Source organism: Lepus europaeus, chromosome 14 (assembly GCF_033115175.1).
Source record: "Lepus europaeus isolate LE1 chromosome 14, mLepTim1.pri, whole genome shotgun sequence".
In the NCBI taxonomy this organism is placed as follows: Eukaryota; Metazoa; Chordata; class Mammalia; order Lagomorpha; family Leporidae; genus Lepus; species Lepus europaeus.
In genome coordinates, this window is record NC_084840.1 from 36,912,846 (window position 1) to 36,937,010 (window position 24,165).

General features: G+C 39.7%; 1 protein-coding gene across 32 annotated transcripts in view; it reads left to right on the forward strand.

The window, feature by feature from the left end:
• DISP1 (dispatched RND transporter family member 1) overlaps positions 1–24,165 on the forward strand; it is a 191,053-nt gene that overhangs the window by 110,746 nt on the left and 56,142 nt on the right. For 21 of the 32 annotated variants that reach the window (XM_062210395.1, XM_062210399.1, XM_062210404.1 and 18 more), the window contains one exon: positions 11,521–12,043. In XM_062210395.1, the coding sequence (XP_062066379.1) occupies positions 11,538–12,043 (506 nt within the window). In that variant the 5' untranslated portion in view covers positions 11,521–11,537. The remainder of the gene's footprint in view (positions 1–11,520; positions 12,044–24,165) is intronic. The other 11 variants (XM_062210418.1, XM_062210428.1, XM_062210420.1 and 8 more) reach the window with 1 other exon arrangement.

The following is a 24,165-nucleotide window of genomic DNA, read 5'->3' on the forward strand; positions in this document are numbered from 1 at the left end:
AACAACTTCTAAGTACATTCTGGTGATTGATCTTAGTTTTTGGCTTTATGAAAGGCATTTAAAAAATTCTCCCACATTCTTTAGCCTCAGAATATGTGGGAGTAGAATTTTCTGCCTTTGATTTACCCCAGGGATGGTTTTTTCCTTCGAGCTGCCAAAGTTTTGAGGTTTTAAGATGTGTGAAGCATTAAACGTTCATGGTGTCTTTCGACAGGCTTGTGATCTGTTCAGCGAAATTAGTTAAGCTCAGTAATGTGATCCTGTTTCTACTGGGGAAGAGCTGTAGTGATACTGATAGATTGCAAAGTTGTAAAGCTGCCCAATTGGTGATTTCAGTTGAAGCAAAATAGTTTCAGATCAAATCTCATGACCTAAAGGCAGACTTATTCCATCTTGAGTTCCCTGGTTTTTATGAGAGTGTCTTGTAATTCTTATTTGATGGGGATGTGAAGCTAGAGAGCAGCATGTCTGGATCTGGAGGTGTTTGATCCTCAAATTAGAAAGTTGAAGATGCTTAAAATTCAACCAGAAATGTTTCCCCCCTTCCTGGCCTGGAACTTTGGGGACCAGGTTCTTTAATACAGGAGCTTGTGACTTCATTTAGAGCAGAGACTGGGGATACACTTTTTCTGGAGGGGTTAAATAAGCTTGTTAGTCAAATCAACTCTTTCCTACACTTTCTGCAAAAGATCTGTAAGTAATGGATTGACAACTTGCTTCACATTTCTACAACATTGTTGTACACAAAGTGTGCACTGTCTTCTTTGAGCTTAGGCCTCATTAAGGCTTTCTCTCACAGCATCCTTGTCCCTACCCTCCCAACTTAAGATGAACTCTAGATGCAACCTCCTTTTGTTGTAAGTAGATAAAACCCAAAAATCCATGTGAAGTTGGTAAATACTGAGCATGTCTAATATGGAATTCTAGATTCAACTTTTTTTTAATATGCAGCAGTATTTTGCAATGCAAGCAGTATTTTCTGAATGTTGGGTATTTTGAGTGGCAGCTCCTTGCTCTTATAAATTTATCAAGATTGATTATTAAAAATATAAATCAGTGGTTCTCAGCCCTAGCTGAACATTAGAATCACCTAGAGAGCTTTAAAAAATAAGATGCTAATGCCCACACTCCATTACAATATGAAGTAATTCAGAACCTCTGGGGCCAATACCCTGGGACTGTTTTTTGTTTTGTTTTGTTTTGTTTTTAATTACCACAGTGATTCTGATGTGCCAGAGTTGAGACTTCTGCACTAGACATGTAATTTTGTGAATATTTGTTGTAAGTATTGCATTCTCTGTAAGACTCATAGCAGACTCTGGATAAATGTATTGGCTGGTTCTTGGATTAAAAACCATTTTTTGGGAGGACTTTGTAGAATGTTTTTAAGTGACCATTGTTTGGTATTTCTGAATATAGAGTGCTCCTATAACTTTTTTAAATCTTCTTGGTTATACAAATTAGCAAAATTCCCCAGGCTTAAGTTCCAAAAGAAATCAGTGCAGTTTAACGGAATTTAAACCCGTCTGAAATAGGGACATAAAGATAGAACTCTTTCTCTTGCATTGATGCTTATGGGTATAACATTTATAATATGTGTGGGGAGAAGTGTTAAATATTAAATAGAATGGTAATGTTTGTGGTTGAGCTTGGAAAAAAGATCTCTAAAAATTGCTTCAGTAATTACAGTCTTTCTCTTGAAATGTATATTTAGGGAGATGTTGTGGACATCATTTATACTAGATTTTCAGTGATAAACTGCATTTTATACCCACATTTCTCTCCCCAGTATAGACCTGTTACCAAGTACATTAAACAAAAAAAACAAAATGGATTGATATTTCTCCAACCCTGAGATTTCTTTTTTTTTTAACTTTTATTTAATGAATATACATTTCCAAAGTACAGCTTATGGATTACAATGGCTCCCCCCCCCATAACTTCCCTCCTACCCGCAACCCTCCCCTTTCCCTGAGATTTCTGTCATTCACTCACTCCTACACATATAATTCTTTGTGTTAATAACCCTCACTTATTTCTAGCGATATAAACTGCTTTCTTAGCACATAGTTTTCAGATTTTCTCTGACACATGTAGTGTAATGTCTTCCTGTTATTTTACTTTGATAATTTTTTTGCCACAAACCTTAGTGGAAACATCATCTGGCAGTTTGATTTCCTTCTGTTTGTAAATATCAGGAATGTGTTCTATAAAAACAAACATGGGGGCGATTCTGTCCACCTCCTGCAGCACTGGCATCCCATTTGGGTGCTGGTTTGAGTCCTGGCGGCTCCATTTCCCATCCAGCTCCCTGCTGATATGCCTGGAAAAGCAGTGGAAAATGGTCCAAGTATGTTAGCCCTTGCACCCACATGGGAGACCTGGATGAAGCTCCTGGCTCCAGCCTGGCCCAGCCCTGTTCATTGCAGCCATTTGGAGAGTTGAACCACTAGATGGAAAATCTCTCTCTGTCTGCCTGTCTGTCTCTTTCTCCCTCTCCTCTCTCTCTGTAGCTCTGCCTTTCAAATAAATAAATAAATAAATCTTTCAAAAAAGTAACAGATTATCTTTATGGATTTTTATTAATATATATAATGTTAAAAGAGATTAATAAAAGTGTTAGGTACATTTCATTTTCAAAGATGGTGTTTATAATCATCGGTTGAAACAGTAAATTCAAATTGTAAAAGAATTCTAATCCTTCACTTTCAGATTTCCTAGAACTCAGTTTGTTTTTCATGGTACAGTGGAAAGGCATACTAATATCTAATAGGCTTTATGAAATGTCTAAGTGTGTTTTGTGGTATAGATATTTAAATATGTAATGTTTGAGACAATAGTTTCTGACTTATTGCCTATAATGCTTAAGGGGAATAGTAGCAATAATACCTTATTTTTTTTTTTTAGATTTATTTATTTATTTGTGAGTCAGATTTACAGAGAGAGACAGAGGGAGAGAAAAAGAGACAGAGAGAACACTTCCATCCACTGGTTCACTCCTTGGATGGTTGCAACAGCCAGGGCTGGGCTAGGCTGAAGCCAGGAACCAGGAGTTTCATCCAGGTCTCCCGTGTGGGTGGCAGGAGCACAAACACTTGGACCATCTTCTGCTGCTTTCCCCAAGCCATTAGCAGAGAAATGATTGGAAGTGGAGCAGCCAGGACATAAACTGGCATCCGTAAGGGATGCTGGCATGGCAGGTGGTAACTTTACCCGCTATGCCACAACACTGGCCCTGATACCTTATTTTTAAACAGTTCGTTGCAATGTATAAAACATTTATAAGTAATTAGGTGAAGACATTTATAAGTGTTCTTATTGAAGGAGAATTTTAACAGTAGAAAGTTCATGAACTCAAACAAAAATTAAGAATATTTATCTGAGAAGGGAGGATTATATTTATTTAAAATCATTCTTTTTAGTTCCTTAAAAGTGTCCGATTCTTTGATTAAAGATACAGATTTTGCTGTCAGGTTACACTTACATTATTTTGATATAGTCCAAATACTACATGACAACAAAGTTCAATCCACTGCCTTGCTTTTCCAGGTTTGCATAATATGATACATGGATGGAAAACACGACTCCTTAATTTAGTGAAATATCCCTCTGACACTCTTGAATGCCGAGTTGTACCTTTAAAACTATCTTGGGAAATGTTGAATTCAGAGGCTATTTTTCATGTGGCCCTTCAGGTGGAATTTTATGTCAGTAGTCTCCAGGGGTTCTTTAATAGCTAGTTGAACTTGGCACTGCCCTAGGGGCATCCCTGTGTAGTAGAGCACCCTTACTTTTAGAGTCATGCTAGTTATTTGGATGTTACTTTAATATTTTTGATATATTTTAATATTTTTGCTTTTTTTCCATGATGGGTTTAATAGTATTTTTGTAGGAGTATTGTGAGGAATGTGTTTGACATAGTGAGATAATTAAAAAAAAATGTAATAGTCCTTTGAGGGGAAAAATATTCTTAGAAGAAGACCTGGCTGATGTCCTTCTATTGTTTAACTTTATAACCCCACCACAGAATATACCTAAGCAACAGTTCTTTGTCAGTTTCATCTGGCATTTGTAAAGCTATATATTTTTCTGGCTCTGGCAATAAATATTAATAGACCAACTTAGTATTGGTGATCAGAATGAGGTCATCCTTTTATCGTAAGCATCAAGCAATTTTAGAGGAATCATTTTTATATTAAAACAGGTTTGGTAAATAATGGATACAGATATTCCCAAGACTGCCTTTATGCCTCACATAAAAAGACTTGAGATCTCTTTATAAAGCCGTCTTGTAATTTTTAATACCACTTAAAAAAGAAAAAAAGTAGGCAAGGTGCTTCAGTTTAACTTTGTGAATTGCACTAAAAAAATTCCATCACTGCTTCCTCACATGGAATAATTTGGGAGTCATGAGATGAGCCACAGTTAAAGTTGAGTATCAGTTACAACTTCTGCTGTTGAAATGTGTTACTTTTGTCTGCCTTGATTAGAAAAATGAACCTTAGTTTCTCTGTCAGTTTCCTGTTGTCCATTCTGCTTTAATTATATATCCTCTGGCCATTACTTGGGCTTAATTCTCTTGTAGCCTTCTCGCCGACTTTATGGCTTTGCCTTGCTACTCAAAATATGTTCATGGAATGGGCAGTGAGGGCTTGTAGTTGGAGGCTTTTTCCCTACTTCATGCAAACTGTGTCAAAATCTGCATTTTAACTGTGTCCCCAAGTAGCCTTTAAGTTTAGAGCACTGGTTTACTGATTTCGTTTTAATCTAATGAAACAGCTCTAGGAAGCATCACTCTTCTGAAAAAGATAACTGGTTAAAATATGGAGTCATGTTGGTGGCCATTTATTCAGTTTTGTACTATGAATCTGGTGAAGCAAAGGGTTGTTCTAAAGTATAGCATCTGAACTTACGGAATGTAGTTTAGCAGAAAGCTTTCAAAACCTTGGCACTGGGCTTCCTAGCCTTACCATTTGTGTTCAGTACCTTGGGTACCTTTTTAGACTCTCCATGTCAAGTTTTCTTTGCAAATGGAATGGTAATGCCTGTCACACCTGTTTTTCTGAGGGCTATTAGAAGAATCTACTGATGTGAGATCATGTGTGTGAAAGTGCTTTGGGGCTATGAAAGGCGTGTTTCAGTATAGCTGTTGATGGGGATGAAGATGATATTCCTTCAGGCAATATGAGCCCTGTTTTTGTTGAGGATAGTGATGGCTTTGCTGAGTGGTTACTGTGATAAGTAGAACAGGTCTGTATGTTCTCTTCAACATTACATTTCGGTTTTCAGTTGGCAGTTTTCTGGCCATGCTAGCAGTTCTCATTCCCAGTTCCAAGGAACTGCCATCAGATTTTCTTAATGCTTTTTAGATGTGTTTGTACTCTGGGAGGCACCTAAATAGTTTGCATCCTTTGGGTAAATTTTGTGTCATTAACATATTTTAGTGTGTACTATGTTGATAAATAAAATGTCCATAATTTAAATAAATACAACTATGATTATGCGATAGCATTTTCAATGAATGCTACTTTTTGTCTTTGAAGCATGATAATTTTCATTAATTTTATAGATGTAAATTTCCTGATTTCCAAACAAGAGTAGGATATAATTTTTTTTTTTTTTTTGGACAGGCAGAGTGGACAGTGAGAGAGAGACAGAGAAAAAGGTCTTCCTTTTTCCATTGGTTCACCCCCCAGTGGCCACACTGCGCTGATCCGAAGCCAGGAGCCAGGTGATTCTCCTGGTCTCCCATGCGGGTGCAGGGCCCAAGGACTTGGGCCATCCTCCACTGCACTCCTGGGACAGAATCCGGTGCCCTGACCGGGACTAGAACCCAGTGTGCTGGCGCCGCAGGTGGAGGATTAGCCTATTGAGCCACGGCGCTGGCTTAGGGTATAATTGTTTTGACCCTTCTAATCACATGCACTCCGATGACTCTCTTCTCCCTACCTTTCAATATGATTGTCACTATACTTCCCGGTAATGTCTATCTTAATAATTGTTAAGACTAGTCATGGTAATTTTGGTTCATTGATAGCTTTGGTTCAATAAATAATCAATCATTTATATTTCCAAAAATGTGGAAGCTGTGAGATAAGAGATATGGAACCCTTTGTCTGAAAAGTTTGTAGTCATCTATTCTTGTTCCTTAGGTCTGTTTCATTTCCTTTGTATGCAGTTACTTGATAGATTGTATAGGGTATCAGTGTAAAAGAGCAGTTATATACCAAAAGATACACAATGTTTAATATATCCAATGGCTGGGGCCAGCGCCATGGCACAGTAGGTTAATCCTCTGCCTGCAGTGCTGGCATCCCATATGGGCGCTGGTTCTAGTCCTGGCTGCTCCTCTTCAGATCTGGCTCTCTGCTGTGGCCTGGGAAAGCAGTAAAAGATGGCCCAGGTGCTTGGACCCCTGCACCCGCATGGGAGACCTGGGAAGAGGATCCTGGCTCCTGGCTTCGAATCAGTGCAGTTCTGGCTGTTGTGGCCATTTGGAGAGTGAACCAATGGAAGGAAGACCTTTCTCTCTGTCTCTTCCTCTCACTGTCTGTAACTCTCTCTCTCAAATAAATAAAATCTTTAAAATATATATATATCCGGTGAATGTCTAATTATCCTTTAAGATAAAATAATTTTGTCTCACTTTTTGCATTTAGTAAGGATTACTTTTTTTTTTTTTTTTTTTGGACAGTCAGAGTGGATAGTGAGAGAGAGAGACAGAGAGAAAGGTCTTCCTTTTTGCCGTTGGTTCACCCTCCAATGGCTGCCGCAGCTGGCTGCGGCCGGCGCATTGCGCTGATTCGAAGCCGGGAGCCAGGTGCTTCTCCTGGTCTCCCATGTGAGTGCAGGGCCCAAGGACTTGGGCCATCCTCCACTGCCCTCCCGGGCCACAGCAGAGAGCTGGCCTGGAAGAGGGGCAACTGGGACAGAATCCGGCGCCCTGACCGGGACTAGAACCCAGTGTGCCGGCGCCGCAGGTGGAGGATTAGCCTATTGAGCCGCGGCACCGGCCAATGATTACCTTTTGTTCGTTGTTGTTCATTGTGCTTCATTAGTAGTTTAATTATTTATTTAAAAATTTATTTATTTTATTTGAAGGGCAAAGTTAGAGAGATAGATTTTCCATCTGCTGACTCATTCGCCCAAATGACTGAGGCTGGGCTGGGCCTAAGCCAGGAGCTTCTTCCAGGTCTCTCATACATGGGTGCAGGGGCCCAAGCACTTGAGCCATCCTCTGCTGCTTTCCCAGGATGAGAAGTAGAGCTGCTGAGACTTGAACTGGCACCTATATGGGATACTGATGTCACAGGCAGTAGCTTAACCTGCTGTCCCACAGTGTTGGCCCCCTTCATTAACATTTCATTACTATAAAAGAGACATAGTGAGTGCTGCAAGCAGCACAGAAAGGAACATGTGAACGTCTTCCCACTCTTCCAGATGACCCAATCCAGCTCTCCTCTAGGAAACATTGTTAATATTTTCTTGATTTCTAACTATAACTGCAAACACTTATACGTGCACACACACAAGCGAATTTATACCGTAGCAGTTGTTCTGGAGCTAAGTTTTACTTACACACAATGATGTTCTTTGGACTTCTTTCCATAGCAATACATCCAGATCTAACTTACTTGGTTTTTATTGTGCAGAATACTCAAGAATGGATATGACAGAATAAGTCCTCTATTAATGATAATTTGAATTGTTTCCAGTTTTTACTGTTACAAGCATTGCTGCAATCAACATACTAATGCATACATATATTTTTGAAAGATTTATTTATTTATTTGAAAGTCAGAGTTACACAGAGAGAAAGGAGAGGCAGAGAGAGAGAGAGGTCGTTTATCTGCTGGTTCACTCCCCAATTGGCCACCGGCTACACCAAAGCACTGGCCCCCATACATATATTTTTACACACTATTTAAGTGTATTGAAAGGGTAAATTTCTAGAATTGTGGATTAAAAGATAAAGACGTTTTAAATTTTAGTAAGTAGTGTCCTGTTACTCTATTAGAAGGTTGCACCAATTTGCAATTCAATGAATTTAAGAAGAAACCAAGACTTAGAGACAGTGAGAGTTTAAGTAACTTGACCCAGATTCTTAAAGTAGTTAGTAGAGTCCACTCTCAAACTCAGACCCACCCACGCTACAGATGTCTCAGTTGTCAATTTAAAGCAAAATTTTCATTTTAAAACCAGGAAAATTCCATATCTTTTTATCTTCTTATCCTCAGTTAAAATATAATCAAAAGATGGTTCTTTTCCAAAGACCTTGTAGCTCCCAAGTGCTAAATCACTCAGGATATAAACATGTTAGTTGGAAAGGTGAAATAGGGGGCATGAAACAAGTGGATTTGAATATATTGATGCTACCATATTAAATTCACAAACAGCAGGAAATACACTAAAATATCTGATGTGAGGCCTGGCACACCTCAGCCAGTGCCCTGGGAATAGCTTTTTTTGGAATCCCCTGTGTGTTATGGCCCTGGGGAGAACAGGTGATTTCAACAGAGCTAACTTTTAAAGTTATTCATTATGTTAGACCAAAAACTTACTTTAAACTTCTACCATAAATACTGTCAATACTGAAATTAGAATCACATAATATTACATTTATCACAATAGTTCGGGACAAGTAAAGGGTATTTACATATTCTTTCGGGAACTCCTTATTTCATTCCTTGTTATTATCTTTAGTCTTGCTCTATCTATATTCATTCCTGTTCTCTCCATCATAGACTCAGACTGATTTTTTTTTCCCTAATATTTTTCAGTTCTGAAGCAAAAAAATGTATTCTCTGTATGGGCAAAGTCCTGACTTCAGACTGAAACTTGGCCACTCTCCTGATCACCTCAGCCCCCCTACATGAATATAGGAGTGCTTTCAAAAGTTCATGGAAAATGCATAGTATGAAAACACTATGCTTGGATTTCAAAAAGTTTTTGCACCAAAACAAAATTATCTTGTAATTCATTTTTCCATACATTTTGAAGGTACACTTATATATCCATTGAAGCCAAATAATCCATAGATATTTCTTTAAATGTTTTTTCTGGTTTTGCTTTTTATTAATTTTAACTTGTGTTTTTTACTTACTCATGAAGTCAAATAGATTGTTCTCAGTTTATAATTAAAGAAACTGAATCAGAGAAAGCTCATGTGATTTGCTTTAACTACAACCCAAAGTCAGAGTTCAAATTATTCTTTACTATCCACTAGTTCCTACTTCATTACAAGAAGTCTCCAAGTTACAAAACAGGTTGTGTTCCAAAAATTCATTTGTAAGTCAGTTCTTTGGCACTTCAACTGCATTTCACTGCAGTGGGGGGAAAATGTTATAAATGGTGATTAGGTCCCTTGCTGGCTTGCAAGAATATATTTAACTCTTCCGTAACTACAAAATCATTCATTTGCAATAAAAGGGAATGATAGTTATGGTTCTGATTACAAAGAAAAAAGAAAAGTTGTCTTTCCTGAGAATAATCAGATTTTATTAGAAGATAGGGAAACACATGAAAATTATGGAGTGTGGGGTGATTCCGGGTAGTTTGAAGGGTGCACTCTACTCTAAGCCCAACTTCACTTTAAAAGTTTGAAGAATTTGTTATTGTGAGATGATTCTCACTAAAGTAACTCACCTGACATCTAGGTCAGAGTCAGTGGGGTTGACTGAATTAATTGTAAAACAATCTGAGATGATCTGTTAACTAACCTAGAATGGTAAAAAAAAAAAACTCTAGAAGTATTCCTTCCTTCTCTCTTCTTCTTGGAAAGAGCATAGGAGTTACTGATTTTTCTGTTGAGGCCAGCAGCTCCTATCAGTTGAGAAAGCCTGGCTGAGGTGTGGAGAGAACACAGGTTGTAGGTGGATTGGAGAGGGCATGTGCGTCCAGTGATTTCTCTGCATGGTAGGTTTGTCCAATGAGCTGCTTCCTTTTTAAAAAAATTTTATGTATTTTCAATTTATTTGCAAGTCAGAGAGACAGAAATCTTCCAACTGCTAGTTCATTTCCTAAATGCCCACAATAGCCAGAGCTGGGTCAGGCTGACTCCAGGAGCCAGGAACTCCACTTGGGTTTCCCATGTGAGTGGCAGGGACCCAACTACTTGAGCCATCATTTGCTGCCTTCCCAGGCGCATTAGCAGAAAGCTGGATTGGAAGTGGAGCAGCCAGGACTCAAACCAGCACTCTGAAATGGGATGTGTGCATCCCAGGTGGCAGCTTAATCTGCTGTGTCACAACAGTTGTCCCAGAAATGCCCCTTTTGAGGAGATTATATATTAGATAAAAATGTGTATAGGAATCTTCCTCAGGGTTGATCCAGCTTTGGTGACCAGATTACCATGTACTGAGACTGAAAGGAATTAATGCTTTTTGGTTGCCTGTGTATCCCCTGGAAAAGAGGTGGGAAAAGATTGGAGAAAGATCTCTCCAAAAGCTGTTTGCTTGATTAGAATAGTGCCCTTCCAAAAGGGTTGGTGAACCAAATTATGTTTTTCTTCTTGTTGGCTCTCATGTATAGTTCGAATAGACCAATGGCCTATTATTCTTACTATAAAAATTCCAGATTTTGCATGTGTGTTGTTCAGAGGTTGGTGAGTTAGGCAAGGGAAGAGATTTTTCTGCTTTTTTTTTTTTTTTTTAACGGACTGGACGAACATTTCACTGGTACTTTGAGCAGGTAAATGTTTTCCTTTGTATTGAAGGCCTGGATTCTTTGGTGGAAGGACAAGAAACAAGGTAAAGAATTCTCATTTAAAGCAAATCTCATCCACAGTATTATTCTCATCTACAAGCAATATTACCTGTTGTATATAATAAAGAAAACTAGAAATTCATGGATAACTCATTCATGCTTGTTAATTATTTTTTAGCATTATATTGATTGATTTAGAGGATAAAGCTTTTGTATCAGGTATTTTGGTTACTAGACTACTATTAAGCTGACTGGTTTTTTATTTTCTTTTGTTTATTCTTATTCTGGGACTTAGTGTCTTAGAGTAATAGTCATGTTTTTGAGATTTTTCTAAGACCTAAAGCGTTCTTTAGATTGTTTGAATTATTTAACCTGTGCAACTAAATGCCCTCAACCTGGGCCTGTCATTTTGTCTGTCACTCCTAGATCAGAACAACCAAGTATGCCTTTGTTGAAAGCCAGAAACAGTACTTGTATCCTCTCCTCTGCCATCCCCATAAAGTTCTAGTTGTTAAACAATACTTAGTTTGTAGGATAGGGAGAGAAGAAAGGTGCTGGAAAGGCAGTTAGGTGGGGGAAAGTGACCAGTGGGGATAGGAGAGGGTTCTCAAGGTGCACAAAGTTGCTGGCGAAGAAGGAGGTATATGAATGGGCTGGCAGGTTCTGTTGCAGATGCTGTTGGGTTTCCACCCCCACCCCCCATTCCTGCAAGAACTTACTTTCCAACAGCTACTTTTAAATATCTTACTTGTCTTTCTGACGTATTTGCCCACCTGATTATAACTGGCTGAATTTATATATCATTTTCTTTTTTAGAGTCAAGAAATTGAAGCATGGCTATGAGCAGCGGAAACGATTTTGTGGTTCTGAGCAATGGCAGCATCGCAACCAGTGCTACCAACCCTCGTCCCCTCACCCCCTGTGAGGGAGACCTTGCAGCCCAGCAGCTCACACCCAAAGAAGCAACAAGAACAAAAGTGAGTCCAAATGGATGCCTGCAACTTAATGGCACAGTTAAATCATCCTTTCTGCCTTTAGACAACCAAAGAACGCCTCAGATGTTATCTCAGTGCTGCCATCCTTGCCCATACCATCATCCTTTGAGTAGCCATAGCAGTCACCAAGAGTGCCATCCCGAGGCTGGCCCTGCAACACCCTCTGCTTTGGCCTCGTGTTGCATGCAGCCACACTCAGAGTATTCTGCATCTCTGTGTCCAAACCATTCACCCGTGTATCCGGCTGCGTGCTGTCTTCAGCCTTCGCCATCCTTCTGCCTGCATCATCCGTGGCCTGACCATTTTCAGCATCAGCCTGTGCAACAGCACGTAGCCAACATCAGGTGAGTGTTGAGAACATCTTGCTGCCCTTTCACATTCGACTAATTCCACGGGAACATGATTGCTTGTGTTTATTCCCCAAAAGGAAGGGAGCAAAATATGTCAGGGAAAGGCAACCATTGCGCATGCACATTTTTTGAACTGTGTATAGCTTACAAAGATGCAAATGAAATAATATATCTGTTTTATCCATTGATTCTCCCTTCTCTTTTCCTGTCTACAAACTGGTTGGAATTCCCTGACAGAGCTTGAGTTATAAAGTTCAATAAAAAGTTTTATTGTTATTTGTTTTAGTTACTATACTATAGAAAATGTATTTGTGATGAGGCCACTTAAACCGAAGTCCTTTATTTGCTAGTATCAATTGTGGTCAACCTTCATGAAAAAGAAGTATAAAACCAATTGCTTCTTTATGCTTCTGAGTGACTGTGCTCAATTTCTGTTCATGTGGTTGGGATGACTCTGGTATGTTGAGATCAGATGAAAGCACCAATTCTTATAGCAGATGATAGCTCCAAATTTGTGTAGCACAGGACATTAACAAATAGTTCTTGTAAAGCAGTTTTAGATCTGGTAGATTGAAAAGTGCTGGAACGATCTTCATCACTACCAGTCCTTATCCCTGACTTCTTTCACATGTAAAGTCACTGATTTTCCCATACTTGTTTAAGTTGCACTTGCTGTGGGTAAGCATTGGTAATATATTTTTATGCATTGCTGTACATGTATAGGTGCTAAATTTAAAAAAATATAAATTAGAAAGCATCCTCTTTAAAATTAGAGTGAATTTACAAGCAGGGATATGTAGAGATCTGAAATATACCATTAAATCAGCTTTGACTGCCATGTGTGCAAGTAATGAGCCCATATCTCAATCTGATGGACATTTCTTTTTTTAAAAAAAAAGATTTATTTATTTATGGAAAGTCAGAGTTACACAGAGAAGGAGAGGCAGAGAGAGGGAGAGGGAGAGAGAGAGAGAGAGGTCTGCCATCCAATGGTTCACTCCCCAGTTGGCTGCAACGGCTGGAGCTGTGCCAATCTGAAGCCAGGAGCCAGGAGCTTCTTCCAGGTCTCCTACGTGGCCCAAGGACCTGAGCCATCCAATATTGGTTTCTAGGCCATAGCAAAGAATTCGGTCAGAAGTGGAGCAGCCAGGACTCGAACCAGCGACCATAGGAGATGCTGCCACTGCAGGTGGTGGCTTTACCCACTACGTCACAGCTCCGGCCCCTGGCCATTTCTATCCTACAGAAAGTTCCCTTGTGCCTCCTCTCAGCCTTTCCCTGTCTGTCACCAGAAGCAGTCACTGTGCTGAGTTTTATTGCTGTACATTTGTTTTACTTGCTCCTGGAACTCCCTGTAAATGGGATCACATAATCTGAGCTCTCTTGTGTCTGGCAGTTTGGGCTTAGCATAATGTTATTGAGACTCTTCTCATTGTTGAGGAACTTTTGTTTTATTGCTGAGTAGTAATCCATTACACACCCTTACCAAATATACTTTAGATTAGAGTCAGATCCAGAAAGAGATTAAGTGATACACATTTTTTACTTTTAACAGGTTTGGAAAATTGTCAAGATAATCTGATTTTACTCTTTTAAAGAGAAGAAGAAAAAGATGAGAAAAAGGGAAAAGAGAAGATAGGAGGACAGAGAGGCATCCTCTGCAGTCTTTCTGTAGTTTCTGAATACATTTGCCAGGTTGGACTCGAGAGCCGCCTAGCTATAGAATTATGATAAGTTCCCTGAGTTCAGCAGAGTCATTCTTACGAGATTTCCCTGACAACATTGTGCTGCATCCTGAATTAAAGTGTGGAAATAGTTGATTGTAAAAACTTACATATGGGGCCGGTGCTGTGGCACAGCAGGTTAAAGCCTTGGCCTGAAGTGCCAGCATCCCATATGGGTGCCGGTTCTAGTCCCAGCTACTCCTCTTCCAATCCAGCTCTCTGCTGTGGCCTGGGAAAGCAGTAGAAGAAAATGGCCCAAGTCCTTGGGCCCCTGCACCCGCGTGGGAGACCTGGAAGAAGTTCCTTGCTTTAGATTGGCACAGCTCCGGCCGTTGACGCCATTTGGGGAGTGAAGGAAGACTTTTCTCTCTGTCTCTCCCTCTCACTGTCTATAACTCTCTCTCTCAAATAAATAAATAAATAAAATATTTTTTAAAATTATAGCAAAAAGCTTATATAATCCTAAGTATTGGTGTTTTTGAGTCATGAATTACATGGTTGCAGGGTACAAGAGAAGACTCAGAGTCCTGCATTTTGAAGTTGATTTCTCCTTGTAAAAAGTCAAAAAGAATGAAAAGCAAGCAAATTACTAGTTCTTTCAGTATGGCACGTTGTGCCAAGATTTTCAGGATTTTTACTTAGTATTTCTCAGTGACCCAACTCGAAAGGAATGAGAACTGTGTCTACTTTAATAGGATGGCATTAAAAAACAAACGAATAGGCGTGCCTGTACATTGTCAGCACTGGAACCTGAGCAGTCATGGTGAACTTACTTCCTAGTGTGTGTGTAAACCCTGGTTCACTTACTTTTCCCTGTGGGATGTGTCCTTGGATGATGAGAAGCTAAAGCTGCCTTCTGGAACGAGAGTATGTTGTTTGAAAGGGAAATGAGATCCAAGGAAGTAAAGGCTGTGGCTGAATTACAGATGTTCACATTTTTTAAGTTATGGGAGAAATAAAAACACTTTTCATTATTTAATTTGAAACGGCTGATAAAAATTTTTATACAAGGGTACTTCAAAAACTTCAAGGAAAAAAAGTTAAAAAGATGTTTGTTTTGGTGTAAAATTTTGAAATCTATGCATCATTTTTTCATACTGTGCATTTTTTATGATTTTTTTGAAGATCATAGTGTCAGTCAAGAAGAGTTGTGGAAGAAAGTAGACTAGAATGAAGGAAAGTTTTCATATTTAGAATTTGATCTCAAGAATGTTGAAGCTTTGGATTAATTGCTACAAACATGGAATCTTAAAGATGCAATGTAATGACATATATACACTTGTATATATGACATACTTCATTGTGCTTCAAGAATTACATTCCTGTTTGGTAAATTCATCTATTTATATAATCAGTAATATCCACTGACTACCTGTATGTGCCAGGTGCCATGTGATTGCAGACAAATTGAGACTTTTGTCAAGATAAAAGCTTGTAAGAAGGGAAAACAGTAAAGCAAACAGGCAGCTACAATATTGTGGTAATACTACCAGAAAGGAATACATAGGGCTGAAGGTGAACAGAAGTCACAAGTGGGGAGAAGAAAAGGGGGGTTGTCTTACAGATAGTGGGAACAGTTTATGCAAAGACTTAGGAGGCATTATAAGCCCACCTCCAGCATAGTTCAGTACAGCTAGACCTTGGTGGGAGGGAGTGTAATGGCAAGAACAGAGATAGGATGGAACCAAATCCCAAGGGGCATTGTAGGCCACATTAAGGAATTTTCTAGACTTTACCTTGATACCACTAGGGAGCCATTACAGGTTTTGTGTGTGCATGTGATTTTTTTTATTGTGGTAAAATATGTGTAACATAAAATTTATGATTTTTAAGTATAGAGTTTAGTGGAATTAAGTACATTCATATTGTTATAGTCCTCATCACTATCATTTATGTCCAGAACATTTATTATCTTCCCAGACTGAAACTTCCTTCCTGCATCCTCCCCTCTCCCAGCTTCTGATAACCATCATTCTACTTTCTGTCTCCTTGAGTTTGACTTTTCTAGGAACTGCATGTAAGTGGAATCATATAGGCTGTGTTCTTGAGCAGCTGACTTACTTTACTTAATCTCTTCAACATCCAGCCATGTCATTTAATGTATCAGAATGTCCTTCATTGGTAAGGCTGAATAATACTATCAATATATATATATATATATTTTATCCATTCATCCCTTGATGGATACTTCTGCCTTTTGACTATTGGGAATAATTCTGCTGTGAACAGGGGTAGCAAATATCTATTTGAGTCCTGACCTTTAATTTTGTGGGGAATGCTTAGACCGGAAGTGGAATCATATGGCAATTCTGTTTTTCATTTTGAGGAACTGCGATGCTGTTTTCTATAGTGGCTGCACCATTTACATTCTTACTTGTACCTGCAATTTCTGGTATTTCACATCCTTGCCAACACTTATTTTATTAATTTTGCTTGTTTTTGAGACTAGCCATAATAATGGATGTAGTGTTACAGATTTTTGAACAGAAAAGAAACATTGTAAGATTTACATTTTAGGGGCCAGTGCTGTGGCAGAGTGGGTAGAGCTGCCAGCTGCAGTGCCAGCATCCCATGTGGCTGCCAGTTCGAATCTCGGCTATTCCACTTCCGATCCAGCTCTCTACTAATGGCCTGGGAAAGCAATAGAAGATGGCCCAGGTCCTTGGGCCCCTGCACCCTCATGGGGATCCCGGAAGAAGTTCCTGGCTCCTGGCTTCAGATCAGCGCAGCTTTGGCCAATTGGGGAGTGAACCAGCAGATGGAAGACCTTTTTCTCTCTCTGCCTCTCCTTCTCTCTCTTGTAACTCTGACTTTCAAATAAAAAAATAAATCTTAAAAAAAAAAAAAACCAAAACCTGGCCTGAAGCGCCAACATCCCATATGGGTGGCATTTCTGGTTCTGGCTGCTCCACTTCTGATCCAGCTCTCTGCTATGGCCTGGGAGGGCAATGGTGGATGGCCCAAGTCCTTGGGCCCCTGCACCCATGTGGGAGACCCGAAAGAAGCACCTGGCTCCTGGCTTCAGGTTGGCACAGCTCCAGCCATTGTGGCCAATTGGAGAGTGAACCAGCAGATGGAAGACCTCTCTCTCTCTCTCTCTCTCTCTGTCTCTCTCTCTCTCTCTCTGCCTTTCCTCTCTCTCTGTAAATCTTTCAAATAAATAAATCTTTAAAAAAAAAAAAAGATTTACATTTTAGAAAGGTCCATTATCTGGGGCCAGCTAGCGCTGTGGTGTAGCGGGCAGGCAGCATCCCATATGAGTGCCAGTTTGAGTCCCGGCTGCTCCACATTTGATCTGGCTCCTTGTTAATGTGCATGAGAAAGCAGTGGAAGATGGCCCAAGTGCTTGGGCCCTTGCACCCACATAAGAGACCTGGAAGAAGCTCCTGGCTCCTGGCTTCAGATCCACCCAGCTCCGGCCGTTGCGGCCATCTGGGGAGTGAACCAGCGGATGGAAGGCCTCTTTCTCTCTCTGCCTTTGCCTCTGCCTCTTTGTAACTCTACCTTTCAAATAAAATAAATAAATCTTAGAAAAGAAAAGAGAAAAGTCCATCATCTGCATTGTAGAGAGTTGATTGGACTGGGTCAGGACTGTTGTAGATAGAAAGTCTATGAAAAGGTTTTTTTCAGGAATTCAAGTGAGAAATGATGGTGATGTGAACCAGGATTTAGAAATAAAATCTTTTTGAGGGATTTAGGAAGTAGAATCTACCGGATTTGGTAAATAGTTGGATCTGGTAGCCGGCAAGCGTGAGAGGCTGTATTGGATCGCAACTGACTTTCAGTTTCCTGGCTTGAGCAACTGGCTGAGTAGATGACAGTGCCATTCATTAAAATGAGGAGGATCAGAAAAAGGTACTAAGTAAACAGAAGTGAGGCACTGAGTTTCCAGATGGGACTGCAGAGTAGCGATAACAGTGAAAGATTGAGGTCCCTTAAAAATTATGCCATGGGCAAGGCACTAAACCAGATGCTGTAACTCCCTTTCCTTACCTGTAAGCAGTCCACAAACACCAGTGTGGACATGGCTAGAAATACTGTGTACAGGAGAGCAGGGTAGTTTAGGGGAGTCTATATAGGACATCCTCAATAAGAAATTCAGAAAATGAGGATGTTGTATGATGCTTCACTGCCTTTTATTAATTATTCTACCCCACACCGAAGGTCATAGAGCTGATCTCTTCCAGGCACTTTAACTCTCTAAATCTTTTAATTTTCTTATATTGTGTCTTACTGTATAAAGGTTTTTATAAAGCTTTTTTATTGATAAGAGCAATACATAATGTAGTGTCATTCATTCAATGTTTAAGGTGTATTGTGGTCTTCCGTTACTGTAAAGGCCGTCTTATAGGTTGATAGCATTAGAGTAAAAGTGTAGACATCAGAGACTGAGGGGCTTTCAGTTCGTATTGCCATTTGCACCTATGTCATAAATGAGCCCAGTTGTTTGGTATTTTGTTTTATTCCTAAAGTTTTCTATTTATTTATAAAGCACTTATGCTGTAAGTTAACCAAACAGGAGAGAGAGTTTTCACCTAGCCCATTTGCCACTTACTTCAGTTATTCATATTCCCGTAACTCTTTTTCTCCCCTTTCAGTAATACAGTAGGTTCTGTTTCATCCTTTCTTAACTGTCAAAGCTCTAATGAATCTTTCTAAAAGTTTCATTATATCAATCACCCATGTGTGATTTTTTTTTTCTTTTTGAAATTCTCTTTTAATTTTCTGATTGATAAAACTAAGATCATGGAGAGGATCAGATTCAGTGTGTCCTGTTTTAGTTCCATTTATCACCAAATATTAGGTAGATTAAATACATTTAATATTAGAGCTTTAGGCTTTTTCGTTTATAGATTCATGTTCTCATACCCATTGCTCAATGTGGCTAATTGAACACCAAAAAATTTAAAAAGATAGGTATCTCTCCCTACATGAGATAGGTTCTCTTTTTTAAAATTCATTCATCATATATTCATATATCCAGTCATTCCTTTATTTGAAAGGCAGAGTGACACAGAGAAGGGGAGAGGCAAAGAGAGGGAGATCTTTCATCCAATTGTTCACTCCCCAAATGTCCACAGCAGCCAGGGCCAAAGTCAGAAGGCCAGAACTCCGGCGCTGCGGCTCAATAGGCTAATCCTCTGCCTGCGGCGTTGGCACACCGGGTTCTAGTCCCGGTTGGGGCACTGGATTCTGTCCCAGTTGCCCCTCTTCCAGGCCAGCTCTCTGCTGTGGCCTGGGAGTGCAGTGGAGGATGGCCCAAGTGCTTGGGCCCTGCACCCCATGGGAGACCAGGAGAAGCACCTGGCTCCCAGCTTCGGATCAGCGCGGTGTGCTGGCGGCAGCGCACAAGCCACGGCAGCCATTGGAGGGTGAACCAACGGCAAAAGGAAGACCTTTCTCTCTGTCTCTCTCTCACTGTTCACTCTGCCTGTCAAAAAAAAAAAAAAGAAGGCCAGAACTTCATCCAGGTCTCCAATGTGGGTGGCACAGACCCAACTACATGGGCCTTCATCCACTGCCTTTCCAGGCGTGTTAGCCAGAAGCTGTGTTAGAATATGGGGATGTAGGTGTCACAGTGGTAGCTTAATCTGTACCATAATGCCTACCTCAAGACAAATTTTATACCAGCGAGTCCTAAATTTAGCTTATCATCAGAATCACCCGGAGACTTAAAATGTAAGAACAATAACAAAAAGAAGACATTCTTTGTTGTAGGGTCAATAAAGAGGTAGGAAGGATCCTGGTGCAGGATCCCTGTAAGTTAATGAGATTAGGAACCTTCTAGCAGAGAAGGACAGAACTTGAATGGCTCTTAAAGGATGGTTAGAAGTTAATAAAGGAACTGCCAGAGGTAGAATAAGGAAGGTTGAGGAGAGTTGTAAGGGGAAAGCTTACAAAATTCAAAGCATATTTAAGAGAGGGTAGTGAGAGCAAGATTGCCAGGGGAGAGGGTCATTAGAGTGGTCATGAGAGAGAGAGATTTTCCTAATTCTGTATCCTAAATGCAGTCCAGTCGTCTAAAAGGCTGTATGGTAATGATCTGCTCGTAATCCTCCAGAAAGCTGGAAAAGACCTCTCCAGGAGTCAGTCATGTTCCATGTGTGCTGGTTCAGTTATTCATTTGGGATCTTCTTATTGCCATATTAAAGTGAAAGGGTAATGGTATTATTGCACAATTAATAAGGAGTTCTACATCCAAAAATAGCATACCAGATTTCTAATCTAAACTGTACTTACCTTTTAATTTGGTGTTGCAAAGAAATGCTCTTGATGGTAACAAAGGCCTCCGTAGAGGATACTTGGCAGTGCCACAGACTCATTATCATGATAGGGAACTTTTGATGTTTTTGGGTACCTGCCAAACACATTTTATTCCTCTGAAGGTGATTTCATAGACAGACGGTCACTTTGAATGTTTCCTGTGGCACACTGGAAGAATGAGAGCTACATAGAGTTAAGACTACAGGCATATTTGGCATATAGGGGACCGTGGACACCCCTCCACCTGGCATTAGCTTAGCCATGAAAGGTAAACTAAGTATTGCCCCTGCTGCCCTATACTGTATAATTTTTTGTAACTCTATTTCCTTTCTCCTTCAGTTCTTTGTTTTCTAATTTTGGACTCACTTCTCAGAGATTTTCTGTTTGTTTCTCCTTGGGACATTATTTTCTTTGAAGGGACCTCTTTGTCTTAGAATATAAGAAATGAGAATTCCTCTGAGATGCTAAAAGAGATTGACTCTACCACTTGAACTCTTGTCCTTTTACCTATGTTGTATCACAGCGTCCGGGGATGAGAGTAGAGCTCTGAGTCTCATTTCCCAGTGTGTCTTCCTGCATTGTACCTGGCCTCCAGTGACCTGCCCTTTCCCCTTTTCTGAGCCCTGGTGATTGTATTAGTTTATTTAGCCAAGAAATGTGAGCTAGACAGTCTCTCTTGAACATTTCATCAGCAGCATGGCATGAACCTTGCATTGGCATGGATCCCAGAGTCTCTGCTTTACCCAAATGCTTCTCTAAGATTTAGAGCAGTGAATAGAGAACTTCTAGATTGAGTGTTCACTTATTGTGGTAAGTATCTCATGAGTACTTACCAGGTGTTAGGTGCTAGAGACAGAGGTGAGAATGGCAAGTCTGAACCCACCCGTCAGGGAGGTGGAAGTGATGTGGACATGGTAATACACTGAGATTTCAGTGTGGGCTGACCACAGGTAGATTGCCATCTTAGCTCAATAGTATTTTCTGAAAAGCTGTTGTATTCTCTGAAGTATAATACAAGTGCTTTTGCAGAGGCACAGGCCAAGCTTATCTGTTAATGCAAAAAAGGAAACAGTCTTCAATTTTACAAATCCATATCCACTTTTCCTCTTCCCATTTAAGCTTACTAATAGTGAAATAATCATTTGTCTTTATTTCTTAATGTAAATCATTACTTCTCTAGGACTGCTCGGCAGGGTTTTTTTTTTTTTTGCAAGAAGGAATAAACTGCCTTCTTTAGATCTTTGCTGTTCAGTAGAGTCAGCAACATTAAAAATGCTGTGTTTCAGTCACACTAGCCACATTGTCAGTAGGCAGTAGCCACATGTGGCTAGTGGCTACCACATTGGACACCATAGATATAGAACATTTCCCTCATTGCAGAAAGTTTTATTGGGCAGAGCTACCTTTCTTGGCTTTTCAAACTCCATGACAGCAAATGGAACTTTTATGTTGTAGGGAAATAGCAGCATTTGACAGTGAATATCCTTTTCTTCAATATACTTCTAGTTCACTGGGTTTGGTTGATTGTACTTTAATGCATAATAAAGAAATGACAAGTGATAAAACCCCTTATCTTTTTTTTTGACAGGCAGAGTGGACAGTGAGAGAGACAGAGAGAAAGGTCTTCCTTTACCGTTGGTTCACCCTCCAATGGCCGCCGCAGCCGGCGCACCGCGCTGATCCAATGGCAGGAGCCAGGTGCTTCTCCTGGTCTCCCATGGGGTGCAGGGCCCAAGGACTTGGGCCATCCTCCACTGCACTCCCAGGCCATAGCAGAGAGCTGGAGTGGAAGAGGGGCAACTGGGACAGAATCCGGTGTGCTGGCTCCGCAGGCGGAGGATTAGCCTATTGAGCTGTGGCGCTGGCAAACTCCTTGTCTTAAAAAAGTCTGAAGCACTAAGCCTTAATTATATTACAAAAAATTGTGTAGCATTCTCAGTATCTTTGAGAATATTCTGGAAGCCACTAGTACATCCTGCAAAAGCCACTGCACACCATATTTAGCTCGATCTAAAGGCAAAAGTGTTTGCTTATTAAGCTTATAGTTGCCAGGGTTTTTGTAAGTAGATATAAAATACAAATGTAAAGGCAAATTTTTTTCTAAGGATATGTAAGAACAGCCACCCTCTAAAAGCAGTAATTGGTGTTACTTTATAACTGTCATTTGTTTTTTTTGTTTGTTTGTTTTTTTTTTTTTTTTTTTTTTTTTTTTTTTTTTTGTCAGTCCTCTCTCCTTTCCTCACTGCCCAACATGAGACAGTGAGAGCATGAGCTTTGGAACTGATACCCTGCCTTTGAATCCTGCCTGTGCCATTTAATAGCTTTGTGATTTTAGGTAAATATTTAATCTCGCTCAGTCTAGTTTTCATCTCTGTAAAAATGGAAGAAATGGTGGCTATCTTGCATTTAGCGGAGTGCCTGGTATTAAATATTAATCCCCCTTCTCATCTCCATTTTTGTTCCATTCATTTTCTTCTGTTTCTTTTGTTGTTGTTTTTTGCTGCTGTGCTTAATCCTGTTGGCATTGTTTCCTCAATGAAACTATTACTGAAACACGGTTTAAACAAATCTATGACATATTCTTTTTCATTGCTGTTGATAAATTATACACTTTACCTTATCAGCCTGGAGGAAAAAACAAGTAGGAAAGATGGTCACTAATTGGTCTTCTGAAAGAAGAAAAGGAGTGTCGAACGTGGTCTCTCCCACCCAAGGCTCAGAACCTTTGTGCTTTATACCAGTTACATAATCATTATGATAGTTGTTTTTTGAAGTCTGATAAGATTTAATCTTGATTTTACTAAAACCAAGATTTGTTTTTATGTTCCTCAAAGTGGGCAAATTAACTTTAAAAAAGAAAAAAAAGGACTAGTGTTTGTAGAACTTAAAATGTTCTGAGCTTACTTGCCAATGTCAGTCAGTTTGGTGGTCAGACTGAGTGAAGGCCAATTTTCATAGTAGAACTTCTATTTTTAACATTCTCTATATTATAAAGGCGCCGATTTTAGAGTGCTGTGCTACATGGAATTCACTGCACAGGGAATGAACCTCGGAATGTGAGCCTTGGTCATCGTTTACCTTCATAATAAACGTCAGGAAACAATGTCCTCTTTATTTTACAAAATTAATTAATACAATATTTTGGAATTAAGTGAATGTATTATTTAACTACCCTCTTTCTATATTACTGCTGATTGGCAGATACTGGAGAGTGAAGGGAATAAAAAAGAAATGGTTCAGGTTTTCTCCTTTTCTTTTTTTGGTTAAAAACAAGTCTTAAAATGTTGCAAAATGTTTGGCATACAGCAAGGCTTAATAAAAATAGATGGTTATGGATCAGTTACATCCTTAATTCCAGGAAAAAGGCAGTTGTTATCTCCTGCAACTTTTTTCCATTCTAAGTATATTATTAGGTGTAATTTAAAATAAATTTATAGCACTTAACATTTAAAAGAGAATTCTGACTGCTGTAATGTTTTGTGTCCTTTTCAGTAAAATTGACAATAAAATTACATTTTTTAAAACAAAAGCCAGATATTCAACTGACTGTTATTTTGGAGTTCAAAACATAACCAAGTATCAGAGGCATAGTCTGAAGTTAGTAAGTGTTGAATGAATGAACGACTATAAAAAAGTATTTCTCAACATATATTTTTGGGTGAAAAATTTACAAAACTTAGGAAAAAAAACCCACAAAGTTAGACTGTTCGCTGCTATTAAGCAGCTTCTAATCTAACAGGAGAGGAATGATTTGAGCAAAATAATGACACACTCTGAATACCAAACTTTTGGGGTTTGGAGGGTTATGTGAGTCCCAAAGGGGATGGACTCTTAGGGAATCTTAGAGAAAGTATCATGAGAAACAGGTGGCTTTTCACTTGTCAATAATGGCCACCAGGGAAAGAGAGAGAGAGAGAGAGGCTGAGACCCTCCATTTGCTGGTTCACTCCCTAGATGGCCACAACAACCAGGGTGGGGCCAAGCAGAAGCCAGGAGCCAGGAGTTTCATCCATGTCACCCATGTGGGTGCAGGGCCCCAAGCACTTGAGTCATCTGCTGCTACTGTTCCCAGGCCATTAGCAGGGAGCTGGGTGAGAAATGGAGCAGCCAGAACATAAACCAGCGCCC